The sequence below is a fragment of the Hippichthys cyanospilos genome, chromosome 5 (genome assembly GCF_059441005.1).
Source record: "Hippichthys cyanospilos isolate Australia breed blue-spotted pipefish chromosome 5, RoL_Hcya_1.0, whole genome shotgun sequence".
Taxonomy (NCBI): domain Eukaryota; kingdom Metazoa; phylum Chordata; class Actinopteri; order Syngnathiformes; family Syngnathidae; genus Hippichthys; species Hippichthys cyanospilos.
The window spans coordinates 9,709,046-9,724,984 of record NC_142373.1 but is presented as its reverse complement, the minus strand read 5'-3'; the positions used below and the strand labels follow the sequence as shown (position 1 = coordinate 9,724,984).

General features: G+C 39.5%; 1 protein-coding gene across 5 annotated transcripts in view; it reads right to left on the bottom strand.

Moving 5' to 3' along the window:
* Positions 1 to 14,994, bottom strand: part of myo3b (myosin IIIB) — a 76,031-nt gene extending 61,037 nt beyond the window's left edge. For 3 of the 5 annotated variants that reach the window (XR_015865611.1, XM_088414914.1, XM_088414918.1), the window contains exons 1-9: positions 14,952 to 14,994; positions 14,822 to 14,858; positions 9,334 to 9,517; positions 8,635 to 8,655; positions 7,064 to 7,198; positions 6,885 to 6,989; positions 6,644 to 6,743; positions 5,016 to 5,092; positions 3,427 to 3,572 (exon numbers count right to left, since the gene is read on the bottom strand). Coding sequence is in view for 4 of the 5 variants with exons in the window: in XM_088414914.1 (XP_088271040.1) it covers positions 3,427 to 3,572; positions 5,016 to 5,092; positions 6,644 to 6,743; positions 6,885 to 6,989; positions 7,064 to 7,198; positions 8,635 to 8,655; positions 9,334 to 9,517; positions 14,822 to 14,858; positions 14,952 to 14,958 (812 nt within the window). In the remaining variant the exon portion in view is untranslated. Of the gene's footprint in view, positions 1 to 3,426; positions 3,573 to 5,015; positions 5,093 to 6,643; positions 6,744 to 6,884; positions 6,990 to 7,063; positions 7,199 to 8,634; positions 8,656 to 9,333; positions 9,518 to 10,495; positions 10,663 to 14,821; positions 14,859 to 14,951 lie in introns of those variants that run through there. The other 2 variants (XM_088414917.1, XM_088414915.1) reach the window with 2 other exon arrangements.
* Positions 14,995 to 15,939: the final 945 nt, after the last annotated feature.

The window sequence follows — 15,939 nt, the reverse complement described above, 5'->3', positions numbered from 1 at the left end:
GAGGGAAAGATGTCTTCTCGGGCACGCCGATATAGCGGCCGGAGAGACCTGCGCTTTGAACGCGTGAATGTTCTCCGAGCGGATCGTATTTCACAAGCGTAAAGAGAGCGCGCGCGAAGGTGACCCTAGTTCATGGAGCTCACGCCGTGTTTATGGCCCGCTTCCGGCCGGGCGCAAAGCCCATCGCGCAACCGTAACAATGTTATTAGATACTGTAAGCACGGGGTCATGTCATAACAATGTTCCAGCGGGAGCGAACGGGCTGATGCGGATGGATGCCGGGTACTAAAATAATTCAGTCGATAATGCAATCACGGTATACGCTTCCGAAGTTTGTTTTGGTCCTGCTGTGTTTCGGAACGTCGCAAACCAATCAACCGTGTTCAAATCTGACGTACTCCGGGAGCGACATTTTCCGAGGGTCGCGTTAAAATAAGTTGTTCCGTGTTCTAATTCATTTGCTCTTAGTTTGAAAAGGAAAATGCTCTGTTCCTGTCAATGCATTCCATTTAATTTGCTGATAAATGCAGAAATACTGGTAAAATCTCTCTTACTCCCTGAAGCAACTATTAGTCACAATAAAAAAAATGTGACAATTATTTGCTTCATGTTACAATTGCTTTTCTCTTCATTTGAAAAGAAAAATGCACTGTTCCCATTAGCAAATTAAATCTGATTTGCTAATACCTGCAGAAACCCTGTTAAAATCTCACGTGTCCCCCAAAACAATGATTTGCAAATTAGTTACTATAACTCAAAACAATAATTTGCTTCATGTTCTGATTGGTTTTCTCTCAATTTAAAAAGAAAAATGCACAGTTCCTGTCAATGCATTAATTCAGATTCGCTGATAACTGCAGAAACCCTGTTAAATTTGACAAAATAGTCATTATAAGGTACAGTAGCGACAGAAACTGCACGCAGCATTCTTTATCATGAAGTCCATTTACTAATCTTCACTTTAACAAATAATTTGTGGTGGAGAACCACAGGTATAAAAATACTGCAAAAATGGTGAAAAAAAAAACCACCATGTATCAACCACCATGTAGCTCCGCCCCTGGAAACCAGACGGACGGATGGATGGATGAACGATGATACCGAGTACTAACACCTGATTTTCCCATTAAAGCTAGCGATAGCAAAAGTCTTTATTTTATTTTTTTATTTATAGTTAAAAAACATACCCTATCTAGAACATAACAGTAAGTTTCAGTCAAATATAAGTGAGTTCACAGTTAACCTTATTGAAAGGGATAAGTCATGTTGGGGAAGAAGTATCAGTGCCATAGTATCACAGCACTTTTACATGTGTATATATTGTACTGACAAACTGTATCAGTATGTGCCATCATATAGAATTTAAAGCTGCTTTTAGTCTGACGGGAGAAGCTGAATTTGAAAAAAATAGCGTCACAAATCCTGCTGCTACCAGTAAATACACTGACCACGGAGTACCGATATTTATTTTGCAGGATTTCACAACATATATTCCCGACATAAAGCATGGCATTGTGACCGAGCACGACAATGAAATCGGCCGTTGAAATACATTCAAAGCGCAACGATAGTAAGATTTTTTTAAGCGTTTGTATCGCAGTACTAGTCAAGGACATAAGTTGACCGAGAAGGCTCCCCCGTTAATACCTTGTGACGCATCCAACAGGCAAAAAGACCAAGTTTTTACAATCATTAAAAGCTGCAAAGATGAATTGAGCCGAGCCGGTCATGAATCACCCGCAGCTCCACTTCAAACTCGAAGGTGGAACACATTTCCCTATTTAGAAAGTCGTTCATACGGGAGTCATCATTTACGGCAGATTTCTTGGCCATTTTGTCTGCCGTGACTGACGCAGTGGCGGCAAAATATATTTCAGATAAATGACATGTTAACAGAATCATTTCACGGTTCAAGACGTTGCCGGTGATTTATACGGCGAGCATCTCCGCGCGGGAGCCGTTTGCCTGCAAAAGGGCAAACTATCTATTTTGATTTCAGCGGGTACTAAGAAAGAAGTGTAGTTCAGCCACACGGCCATTTTGTCATTCCTCATTAGGCTTGCGGGGGAGCCGAGCATTTGCCGGCTCACTTTGGGAGAAAAGGCGACGTGCACCCTGGACTGCTTGCCATTTTATAGACAAATTGGCACCAAAGGAAAATTCAGCCAATTCTGTTTTTGTATTAGATATTGGTGAAACGAGTCCTCGAATAATATGAGTACCTTGCTTAAAGAAAATGCATTTTTTTGTCCTGCCTCAGGTACCCGTTTATTCAACTCATTCAATGCCAAAGCCGTATTTTTACATTTTTTAAGAGCTTTCAATCCCAGGTACATGTTTACAATTCTTTCAGTTTTATTTTGTTCAAGGCTTTAGCAAAATGTAAGTCTAAAATGGCGGGTACTAATACTAATAAGCTGTCAACTTCAAAATAAATCTTATTTTCTAGGGAATAACAGATGAATAACAATGCCTTGGCAAATTTTACTTTGAAGTAGATCCCAGCAGCATGTCATGGCGTAATGTTAGCAACGCTGTTAGCCTGAAATCAAGTTCAACTGCAAACCAAGAAAGCTTTAAAAAAAAACAAACTTCATTATACTGACATTGCCTTATTATACAGCGCCTGTTGCTAGCATTTAGCTGTGGCTCCAACATTAGCAGCGCTGAAAGTCGTATTTGCTAGCATCGTTTGCTATTAGCAGAGCTGAATTTAGAAGCTTGTGGAATTCCATTTCGAAGGCAGTTACATAGAAATAAATGACCAGTGACAGGCAGTTGCCGTTCCTACAGATCACTTTTTAACAAAACGGGCTTATTTAAATATGCTCTTTTATTTCTTTTGATGGAAACTCAATTGTTCAATAGGATTTTCTGTAGCTGTAGTCCTAGTATTAGATACGTTTCATAAACCGTAATTGTCAATGTTGCGACTAATTTCAAGTGAACGTGATTTTCAATAGACTTAATTAGACTTGAGGTATGTACAACACGGATCGTTTTGAAGATTCTCATGTCAACTTTGTTTAAATTGAAATTCTGCATTGTGCCTGGCACGTTCCGATCACCTCGGTGTGAATGGAACTAATCACCGATGCAAATTGCAATCAGAAGGGCACATCTCCATCTAACAGGGGGATGATTGCGCGATTGTGCAGATTAAAAAAAAAAAAAAAAGTCAACCGGGTGCGTCTATAGTACTCTTCAATATTGAACAACACTGTCAATGGGAGGAAATGCTTATTGCATTATTTATCCTTGTTAGTATTAACTGTAAAATGTTTTGACTGCTCTGTGTGCATAGAGCGGAAGAAAAAAATATTTCGCCATGGTTTGTAATCGTTGCTTCTTGTCATTACTGTGTGTGCGTGTGTGCGCTCAGGCCACTTGCAGCTGTAGGCCAGGGGCGCCCTCTAGCGGTCTCACCGTGGGATCTTGAAGAGCGCTTTGACGGGGTGCATGTCAGCCAGCGGGGGGTCCCCATCGGCAAGCTCGATGGCGGTGATGCCCAGAGACCACACGTCACAGCGGGCGTCGTATGAGTAGTCATACTGCTGTTCACAGGCTATCACCTGGTAACGTACATGTTCGGGAAGAAACATGAGAGTTACATGAGATCACTAATATACAGTTGATTTAGTCGAAACGTGATAGTTTTAGGCACACATGGAGCTGTATGAAAAATATAGAAGAAAATAATGGTCAGTTTAGTTGACATTGAGGGAATTGTACAGTTTGTTTATGTACTCTTCTGTGAGTTCTACATTGTCTAAACGGGATTTTGCTGCCATCTTGTGGCGTGTTTAGGTAGTAACATTTTCAACGGTTCCCACGAGTTTGTTAAATCCCTACCGCCGCTATTTTTTTTCCGGCAGATTATGGTAATGTGGAACTGCAATTGAAGTAACAAACTCAACAAATATTTGATTAAAAGTTTGATTCATTAAAAAAATAAGGATAAATCCTGTGGAAAATATTTTGACAGTTGCATGTGATAACATATACTGTTTTTTAAATCAGTTTAAGCATAAGTTTTTAACATTTATAGTTTAAATGAAACAACTAGATCTATCTCAAAGATATATTTGTACATATCTTTCATGGAGCAAAGCATTTTATCGTAGGCATTTATTTATTTAATTAATTTCAAGTGCTAGGTTAACAGAGGGTCAGAAAATAGACAGTACTGAGACAAATCTATTGAAAACATGCCTTGTTTTGCCACTTTTGCAAAACATCAATTTCACAATATAAATAACTTTCAAATCTTCTATTATTCTAATTCAATTTGTAGCATAACCCCACTATATAGCATTGTTATTTTGACTCCCACACTACGTTAAGGCTTTTCTGTTGAAAGATTTTTTTTTCCCCCACGCGATTAACACTGGCATTCATCAAACTTTTTTTTTCATTACTATTTTAAATAGCCTTGCGGGCCACAAAAAAATACATTTTTCTCTTATCTGCCACTGCCTGCTAAAATGTGGCTAGCGAGCCACTAAAATGTGTCCGGGGGGCCACAAATAGCCCCCATGCCACAGCTTAGACACCACTGTATTAATGCTAAAATAGCAAATGACTTTAGTGATGAAACGTAGCTGCTTTTATCAACACATATGCTTTATTTAATAACAAACAGCAACAACAATCACTACCGGACATTCTTGTTATTATGATGAAAAGCCCACCAGCGTCAGAAATGACAAAGTGCGCATTTAAGGGCCAGTTCAATGAATTTCCCAGTCAATGATTGTAAGTGACAGTACATTACACAGCTGAGTTTATTCTAATTGCCCCCCGAGGTGCTTTCCTCGCAATCCTGTCACGGCACTTCATTTGTGCCGCGGAGAAAGCGGCGGGCCACGGTCTCCCAGCTATTAACCTTGAGACGACCTGGAGAGGCGTTCCCGTGGAGGGGAATACGTAATGACACGGGGGAGAGGCGGGCAGAAATAGCCCAACCTCTCACAATTCCACTCGGACGTTTTAGGGCTAAAAAGCAGGTGACTGACCTCAGGGGCCATCCAAAACGGGGTCCCGACGGAAGTGTTCCTCCGCAGTCGCGCGCTGGTCAGTTGCGCCGAGACCCCTGAAAGATACCAAAGGAATGTTTATTTCAAAGAAGTGAGACGAAACGCCGGCGGTAAATAATAAATGTCGGCGTATGATTCAGCCCGCCAAGAAGTAACAACAAAGGGATCGTTTCAAATTATGTAGGACAGATTTTTATCAGCATGAGTCCACTTCATCTCCACGACACAGAGGATATAAACACGCCTGAGGGGTTCCGCGTCATTTGCCACAACAGCTTTCTTTTAATATGCAAAATAATGCAATTTAAATGAGCAATAATAGCCGCCGGTTAAGGCTGCAGTCCATGAAATCAAACAACGTCATGGTGACAAAAGGGGATTTATTTTTAAACTCACTTTGTTTAGTATATACACAAGAATTAAAACGCTAGAAAGTGTGAGAGATCGAGTGTGAATGCTGTAATGCTGAATGAGAAAAAAATATGGCCCGAATCAAACCGAGCAACCTGGAGTGGTGTGGAATCATACTGAGAGTTATGGAATGATGTGGAATCACATGGAATTATTTTGGATGAAACAGTGCAATATGTAAATGCGGTCTGATACAGAAAAATAGGGAAAATGGTACAAAGGAATACGCAGTAGACAATGTGGAATCGTATCGGTGAAAAATGTGCAATCTGTTGGCCAATGCATGGAATGCGATGAAAGATGTGGCATGATTTTGAAAAATATGGAATGATGTGCAAACATACTAAGTAATGTACACTGACATGGAATGATTTGGAATGACAGGGATTTAGGCTGACATATTGAAAGATATGAAATGGTATTTAGACTGACATTGAATGATTTGAAATTAGATTGGCGAAAAATGTGAAGTATGTTGGTCAATTTTGAAATATGTGGAATGATTTTGAAAGAGGAAATGATGCGGAATGACAGCATGACAGACTAACATGGAAAGATGTGAAATATTTGTTGAAACATATGGCATTATACTGAATGACGCAGACTTAGTTATATTGGTGAAAATGTGGAATATGGAATGATATGGAATTCATTAAAAAAATATTCAGTGACGTGAAATGATACAGACTGACGTGGAATGATGTGGAATTATATTGGTGAAAATGTGCAATATGTGGTGAAAAAATATGGATCATTGAAAGATAAGGTATTAATTTGGAAGATATTTAATGATGTGAAATGACATTACTTTATATACATGGGTGTGGGATGATGTGGAATTATATTCAATGTGTTTGAGAAAATGTAGAACGCTAAAAGATGTGAAATTAATTTGAAAGAAATGTATCGATGCACTGTAGAATATTAATGATGTAGAATTACATTATCGATGAAATGTGCAATATGTTATTGGGCAAATGTAGGACGCTAAACGTTAGTTTGGAAGACATGAAATGATGTGGGATGTAATGAATGATATACACTAACATGGAATGATGTGAAAATGTATTGGTGAAAAATCTTCAGTATGGCGATGAAAGCTTGGAATAATGTTGAAGAAAAGAAATGATGTGGAATGATACTTCCATGCAATCATGTAGAATTACTTGGGAGGAAAAATCAGAGCAATACAGTACCAAAGTCAACCAGTTTGACTCCTCCCTCAGTTGTCAGGAGGATGTTATTGCCTTTCACATCACGATGGATAATCCGGTTGTTGTGCAGATGCTGGAGACCCTTTCAAAAGGAGAACGAGGAGAACATGCGTGATCCACGCTGCATGATGTACAGCAAAACAAACTGAGCCCGCCAGAAGAAAAGACCTTCATCACGACCAACGCTCGGCATGTGGAATCCCCGCTAACGCTAGCAGCTTACCAGGAGGGCGCTGCACAAGATGTACGCTATAACAGGCTCGTGCAGATGTTGGCCTCGCATCAGCAAGCCTTTGATGAGCTCCGTGACGGAACCGCCATTGCAGAGCTGCGTAGGAGACACGCGTACAAAAAAAAGCTCCACCATTTCCGCCTGCGACTAGCCGTATTTGTTGTGCTCACCTCCAGCACCAGCCACAGCTGCCCGCCCGATAAATTTTCAGACTTGTAAAACATGCCGTAAAACTTCACCACGTTGGGGTGGTTGGACAAGGACCTCAAGATGTTGTATTCTGCCTCGATCTCTTCGTCCACGTCCTTTTGGCAATACCGGAGGACACAAAAGGATTCAGGCCTTGATGCTTTGGATGGGATTGAGGAACAAATGGAGTTCTACTCTTGGGGTTTCACATCAAAATACGGGACATTATTACCGCGTGAAATTTTGATGATCGGTCGTTATCTGAGCCCTGAGCAACTAAGATGTTATTTCCAGGTGACAGAAAGTTACAAAATGGCCACCTGCTGAGATGGATAACAGGTGGATGATAAGATGATACGTATTCTAATGGGGAACTCATTCACTGCCATTGACGACCACAGGCGTCAAAAATCCATTTTAACTTGCTAAATTTTTCTGGCGTGCCCTTTCTGCTCTAGTGATTGTGCCCGGTTGTTTTTTGGGATTAAAAACCAATGGTTTCAGAAATTCTGGACGAAGTGGAGAATTGCCAAATTCTTCGGATCTGCTTTTGCGAGAAGCGATTATAAACCAGAGATTTGCATCATCACTTTACTCTTTTTCCTCCCGCACTAATCCGTCTCACCACCAGTCACTTTACCTTTAGCTTACAAATCCTGGACAGTGTAGGAAAGCTGCTCTATACAAAATATTTTGCACTATCATCTTCGTCCACACCATCTACTCCATAATATGCTCAGAATGTCAGTCTATTCATTTATTAGTGGTTCATTATTATGGCCCTTATTGCTCTTATTGTTTTTGTTTTATTGCCTACTTTATTATTTGCTCGATTTTGGACTGTAGTCTGCTCGGGGGGAGTGAACAGAATAAGAATTTCTTTGCGTCGTATCACTATTCACTCTTGAATCTTCCTGCCGAGGATGCCGACACCAGTGACATCAAATGACAGAAGTTCTCTCCGATTGGACAGAACTTGGCGACATTACTGCCGCCTTGTGGCGTGGCATGCTTGTAAATCAATTAAACCGCGCAGATTGTTGTAGCAAGGGTTTTTTCAATCAACAAAACCATGTGGACGAGATAATGTTTTCCATAAAAAGGCGGGAGATTATGTGGGTTTAAGAAGTGTAGGCCAGTGGTTCTCCAATGGAGTACTCGAAGGAACTTCGGGGGTGTACTCCAGGCCTTAATAGAATTATTCCTTTAAACTACTTCTGCTGGTAGTTTTCCCTGAAAGTCACTGAAGGAAAGGGCAAGAGAACTCCTCTCTGGATTGGTGAGTGATAATGTCAAGCAGAGGGATGAGACGGGAGACTGCCGCATCCCAACGGCCATCAAGGAGAGAATCATGGTGGGGGGATTGCTTCATCCGCTCAGTCCTACACTTCAAGTCTAAGCTAGACACCAAGGAGTTCTTATCACAAAAACGAATGAGAGGGTTTACAGAGGGAGGATACAGCTACAGTAAAGCAGGAGCAAATCTGAATTACAACATGACATTCCATCAATTCCAAACAGGAGACGAGCGCACAGACTACGGGCAACTTACTCTGTTGGTGTGGCTTGTATGCTGAGATGAAACACATTCAAAAGCTTCAGTATGAGCAGAGTCATGTGCTTTGGTGCCATCAATGGGCAGTTAATAACTTTCCTCTTATGTTGTGGGGCAAAATGACCCCTTATGAAAGTTAAAGGAAATGTTCAATGTAGTATCGCAGTACCTCTGCTTGGCACACGGGTATAAACTCAGTATTGGGTTTGTTAGTTTGTGAATGGGTTCCTAACCAAAAAACAAAGTTTTTTACACTTTTGTATGCACACCTCAGGGTCAAAGTGACCCAGAGGCATCATAGTTATTTTTGAGAAATAAACCTAAATTATTGAGTAAAACAAAATGATAGATTTAGACGATACGCTTTTCAGACACAATTGGGTGACAAAGTCGCTCCGGGTCAAAATGACCCGTAGATATAATTGCTGTTCTTGCTAAATAAACAAATTATTAGTTAAAACGAAATCATCCATTTAGATTATACACATTTTAGATAAATTAGGTGACTAAATACGCTTTGGGTCAAACTGACCCAGGGAAATTATTGCTGGGGTTTTTTTTAAAACAAAAGTAACAGCAGTTGACCTGCCCTCACCAGCCCGTTAAAATGAGGTTCCACACTATTTCAAATGTTATTGCCACAGACAAGGTCATCTATATTTTCGTAACATAACGTCGGGACCGCAAATGACATACATTGACGGGATCCAGCACTTTGACTGCCGCCTGACTTCCATCCTTCTTATTGGTCACCCTGTAGACTTTGCCATACGTTCCTTTGCCGATGGTCTCCACGATGTCCCAGTTATCGGATGGATCGCCCAGGTTCCCGAGGCCAATCATGCTGGACTTGTAGGGATATACTCCATACAAGGACCGCCTAAGGGACAGAAAAAACAAGACGCTTCTGGAGTGTGCATTTTAATATTGAAATTATTCACATCAACACAATCGGAAATGCAAATGCTTATAAGATAACCGAAAATGCAATTTCTGGCTAAATGTGTTTGTAAAAGAAAGTGTCATTTTATAAAATAAATCCAGAAACTAAACTAATAAAAAGGTTAAAAAAAACAATGTTAAGGTTTTTGGTTGTAATTTGATTAAAATTTTTCATTTTAATATTTAATTGAATCATAATTGTATTCTTTCAAGCCCTTGATTCGATCTAAACAGTCTTTTATTGTAATCAAGAGGTATTTTTCCCCCCATTCTTCGGATGCTACTTCCCACAAATCATCTTAATTCTTCATTTCTGATTGAAAAATTTGACTTATCTGATTGTTTTGTTCCCTTTAGCAAAGCTCCATCTCGTGGATGCATAAAGCAACCCAACCGCTACTGTAGCTTCTATTCTATGCGCCTTATAATGCAGTATATATGAAAACAGTTTTAAAATAGATCATTCGTTGGTGCGCTTTATAATCCGATGTGCCTTATAATACGGTATTCATTTACACGTACTGGCTGCACAATACAATATAGCCAAAGCGACAATCCCACAATAATATTAACTTTTTAAATTAACAAAGGTTTATCTTCTTTTTTTGTGATTAGTCATGGATACAGTTTAAAAAATGTTGCTGTCTTGGGGAAGAAAAAAAACCTCAAAGTCACAGTTCACGGAGAAACTTGAGTAAAACGACTTTACAGTTGCGCCATGACATAAAACTAAAGAGAAGGCAGCAACGAAAGCAATAAAGTATTTGCAGCGGGACATGCCAGTGTAAGAAAAAGCAGGATAGTACATTTATTCCCACAAGGCCTTCTCAGCAGCTTCACTGACAAACAACAAGACTCTCCGCCTGCCACTAAATTGCGGATACAAGGGTGACAAGCCGGGCGCCGCTGTACTTACACGGCAAATGCGACTTTCTTCTCACTCATGGGCGCCAAGAACGATTATATCAAAAGCCTTGTGATCATTATACAAATGACAGCCAGGCGAGAGCAACAAGCAAATGTTTGACTGAAGGCAGCTTAGCGCGCTCCACCGGGAGGCTCCCCTCCTCCCGCCGCCGCAATCTCCTCCAGATGAATTGGATTGGATGGCATTAGCTTGACATGCGGCGCTTTGAGTGACTGGCTAACTTTCGCTGCGCACGCTTCCGGAAGGTTGCTTGTCTATTCGATCAGCGGGCCAAAACGGAAAGATTTTTAGGCTCGGGGACACACGGGGAAAATATTTTACAGGTGGGACTGAAAGAAGGTCATCCGTTTATTTATTTGTCAAGTCGGTTTAGCTCAAGGCTAACGAAACATGACAAAATAAAGGCATTCGATGTGGTGCGGAAGAATGCAACAATAACGCAATTTGGCAATGGGTTGCTTCGTGTTCTCGATTTGCTCTTCATTCGAAAAGAAAGGGTTAAGGTTAGTATACATATATAATACAATATAATACAATATAATACACAAATCGCATCACCGATGATAATTGGCCTAAAATTTGACAAAAAAGGCATTTCATGTTTTGCGGAGGAGTCACACTAACACAATTTGGCAATATGTTGCTTCATGTCCTCATTAATTTGCTCTTAATTTGAAAAGAAAGCCTAATATGTACACAGTCGCATCAGTGATGATAATTGGCGACTTTTATGTGGGCATGGTGAGGACCATTAAGTATTATATTGACCAGAAAGAGCAGCACAGGTCATTTTTTTCTTGCTATTTTTGAGATCCTTGCTTCATGTTCTCATTCATTTGTTCTTAATTTGAAAAGAAAGGGTATCATCAGAGACACATGTCATTTCTAGCTTTGCTGCTGTAAGCATTGAGGGACCAAAAAAAAAAAAAAAGTTTGATTAAAAGGCTGAGTAAACAGTTATCTGCGTTTTATTCAGCCAATTGTGCAATCAGCATCAGCCTAAAAAAACAAAAACAAAAAAAAAACATCCCTTTTCTATCAATATATGACAAACATGGCTTTACGCGAAACCGGTCCACGGCGCGAAACATATCGGAGAAGGTTGCCCAGCGGCAAGGATTTATGATCAACAGCCATGTAAAAAGCACCAACATGAATCAAACTGTTGTGATGATCTGAAGGGTCAAAGAGGCACCGAACGTCCTCAAACGTTGTGATTAATCGGTAAACGGCATTGTCATGTTGTGATATTCCATAGTGGAATATATATGGCCCCGCTAGATATGATGGAGCGTGATCTGCCAGAGGCGGCGTGACCCTGACGGCTTGATGTGAACAGTTATCAACTCTCACGAGACTCACAAACGGAGCCGGGACACATTTATGAACGACGGGGCGCTCGGCGTGAGTAATGCAGATATTACACCTTGATACACCGCGGCGCTCCTTTCGCACCTGCCGCAATCCGGACAAAGATCGCGCCGTCCTTCAGAAACTCACATAACCATGCAGCCAGCGTTGAAATAATCGCCCGCTAATCCTGAGTTAAACATCAATGAAGAAAAACTTAATCGCCTACCTTAAAACGATTCCTAAATGATGCTCTGCATTTAGCTCGACAAAATGCAAGCCGCTCCACCGACAACCTCATTAATCGAGCAAGTCAACACTTTCTAACTTTAATTTAGGGACTACGTCAACAAGTAAAGGCTTATTTTAAAAGAAATCGGCTCGGTCCATACCTGCGTCCGTCAAAGCGACCCTCTCCAAAATGAGGCCGACTAATTCATACTAAATTATGAGGATGAATAATTCACGGGCAATTTGTGACCTGATCTGCAGCGGAGTTAAAATATTCAAGTGGCAGGTGTATGCACTCATAATGGCCGCTGATATGATGCGTCTCGGGTTGCCGGCAGGTAACCAGGAAGTCCGCCAGAGTCGCCAGGTCACGTGACGTGTCCCGCTCTGGCAACCTTGTGTAAATAAAGTCAAAGTCCCCTTTTTGTTGGGGGTTCCCATTTCATCATGCAAGTTTGAAAGCATCACTTGTGTGGATTATTTCATGGAAAAGCAATGGAGCAATATATATATATATATATATATATATATATATAAGTTTATAATTTGAAGGCGTACAAACCTTTGCCAAAGAGTCGCTGTAACGTAATTTAGCAATATGTTGCTCCGTGTTCCAAGCAATTTGCTCTTAATTTGAAAATACTTAAAAGTTCTTGTCACTGCAGTAAATTGCATTTGATAATGCCTGCAGGAAAAGAGGGTGTGTCCCGATCCAATATTGATATCGGTCCGATATCAACCCAAAAATACTGCGTCGTATCACATCGGTCTTCTTAAATATTTGTTGTTATTGATTTTATGAAGGTTATGACCAAGATTCTTTTCGTTCAGTTTGTTTCAGTTTTCTTCAAATTCAGTATTTTCTCATATTTGAGGTTGATTTATGCAAGCCAAATGTTTGGGGTAAATAAGTCATATTTTAAAAATAAAAAGGCATGTATCATTTATTTGATATCATTGATATCTGTATTGAACAGTACTGTATTGGCCAGTTCTCTATGCCCTCATTTGAAAGCCGTTGAAGAAGAAGATTAACATCAACCATTTATCTGAAGCAGAGGCTGGACTTTTTTTTTTTTCCTCCATAGCTGCCGTCTGTGACATTTTCAGACAAGAGAAACTGTTCGTCGTGAGGTAAAAGTCAGAGAGTTGATTGAGAACAAGACACCGGTGACCCCACGTGCTCAAGCTCAAGTTACCCTTCATTGTTTACCTTCCTGCAACGATACAATACAGCACCCTGGCTTCTGTAAATTGCTCAATATTTGTGGGGACATACAGTAAAACGTTTAAACAAACATCTTTCTAACCATTTCGTTATTCAATGCGATTTGTTTTAGTAGCATTGTGCTTTAGTTTTCATTGCACATCTCTTCTCTGACCTGAACCACAAGTGTACCTAATGATGTGGCCGGCGAGCGCACACCATTGCCCGTTTCAGCTAGTAATCTCATTTTCTGCTTCCAACAAGCACCCGTGCTCACTGTCTCTGTTTAAAGCCTTGTGGCGAAAGTAAAAAGAAAAAAACCTGGTGAACTATATAATCCTCCCTAAGGGGATATGAAGAGGCTTTACGGTAAACCTTAGCAGCCGCAAGCAGGGCTGCAGCAACTTGCCCTTGTCACCCTGGACAACCTGAAGACTCACACACACACACACACACACACACACACACACACATATATATATACATATATATATATATACCCTCAATTAATGACATTTTAAAACCTGTTCAATGCATAAGGCGCACCGGATTATAAGGCGCACCCTCAATTAATGACATTTTTTAAAACTTTTTCAATCACAATATAGTAATACTCAAAGTAATAATAATAACTCAAATAACTCTAAACTCTTAATAGCATAATGACAGTGTTTAACTGTAAACACACAAATGAAACAGGAAATGCTTACTTTATCAGTTCATTCCCCATCTATGAATATCAATAAAAAAAAAATGAAGGCTTCTGGGTGCGCCTTATAGTGCGGAAAACACAGTATAAATAAATAAATAAATAAATATATTTATTAGTGTTTTTGTGGAAAATCTGTTAAAATCTGAGCAGCTTTTTATAAAGTAAACCATTTAAGATTTGACAAGATTTTGTGGTGGCGAGGAAACCATTTTTGTTGCTCAAATATAATTGTATACACAGTACTTTATTCATCAGTCTTATGAGGAAAAATTCGACTAGTTTTAAATACCTTTTTGCATATTTAAAAAAAAAAAAAGTTCTAAGGTCAAAGTCTTTAAGTATTTAATTGGGCACATTTTTGAATCATCATTTGCAACACATTTTAATTAAGTTTGCGATAAATAAAAAATCGTGTAAATCAGTATGAACTATAGTGTTCATGTAGATTGCATAATGTTACAATGGCATAGAAGAAAATTAACCAATATAAAGCCTGTCTTGATTTTTATATTGAAACTTGGGCCCACTACAATATTGTAGGGCTATGTATTTTGTTTAGGTAGTGGTTGGTATATATAATTTGAAAACCGTTGCTTTACACAGTCTATTCTGATCTACTTATGTGTAGTCTACATACAATCTCATCTATAACCTATGAATCACTTTTGTATACGTCAGTAAACAATCCAGTGTTTAATTCCTGCAAATTTGACATTCGGGTATTATCACAAAAGCTCCCACAAATTGATGCTGTGTACTATAAAAGATGATTTGCACATTACAATGCTACGGACAAGTGATTTCTATTTCTTACCCTTTGTTGTTTGCTGCCTCGTTTCCATCCTTGAGCTCTACAAAACAAGAAATAAAAAATGTCTAAATTGCTTTATTTCATGCATGACCTGCGCCCCCCTCCAAAAAAAAAAAAAAAAAAAAAAACTCACCATCCATCGCAACATATCCAAACTGATTTGCCTCTTCAGCCAGTCAGGGAGTTTAATAATTAATAATGAGCTTATGGACACCTGAGGAGAGCGCGTTGAAAGACATCGGTTCAACTCACCTGAGCAGGAAGCTAAAAAAAAAAAAAAAAAAGGGTCCAGAGGAATTGCTGACCTCACCGCTTTGACACAGGCGGCATTCCTTTCCTGTGGCTGGGTTTTGGTCCACTTGGATGGATGAAATCACGTTTAGCGTGGCTACCCACAAGGCATCTATTGTTCCATGAAGCTCAACCCAATTACAAGAAAATACACAAATCACATGCTTGAGGAATTTGTGCGAGGGTAAGATGTCACACACATTGTATGCGATTACTCAAAAACTACTACTACTCTAAAATTTTCGTTGTGTGGTGACAGTTATCCCTATTTTTTATCGTCACTTTTTTTTAAACAAGCATCGCCTTCCATATAAAACCTTCATGTGATTCCAATTTCAACATAGTATTTTTCCCCATTCCAAATTCGAGCTCATTCAAGTCAACTCTGGTTAATATTTTCAACTTTCCAAAAACTCAGTGAGCAAAAATTCTCAATTTTCACCATTATAATACTCACAAAATACGCTTATTTATTCTAAATGACACTTTCAACAAAAAACATTCACATTGTCCCTTTTACAAAATCATGTTTAGCTCGTACTTTCTTTAGATTTTTTTTCAGCACGGCAAAAATGCCACACCAACAAAAACAAAACAAAAAAACACTATAAGGGGCGGAGCTATATGGAAGCAAAGGGTAGAAAAATGTCTAATTACTCCTGATGGCATGTTCAAAATCATTCATTGCATTCAATATCATTTCACGCCATTCTGTATCTCAGTATGATTCCACGTCATTCAAAATCATTCATTTTTGGGCTGCAATTATTAAGACTGTGTAAATATTAAGTGACGGTTACTCAAAGCACAATTTACTAAAAGTTTACCAA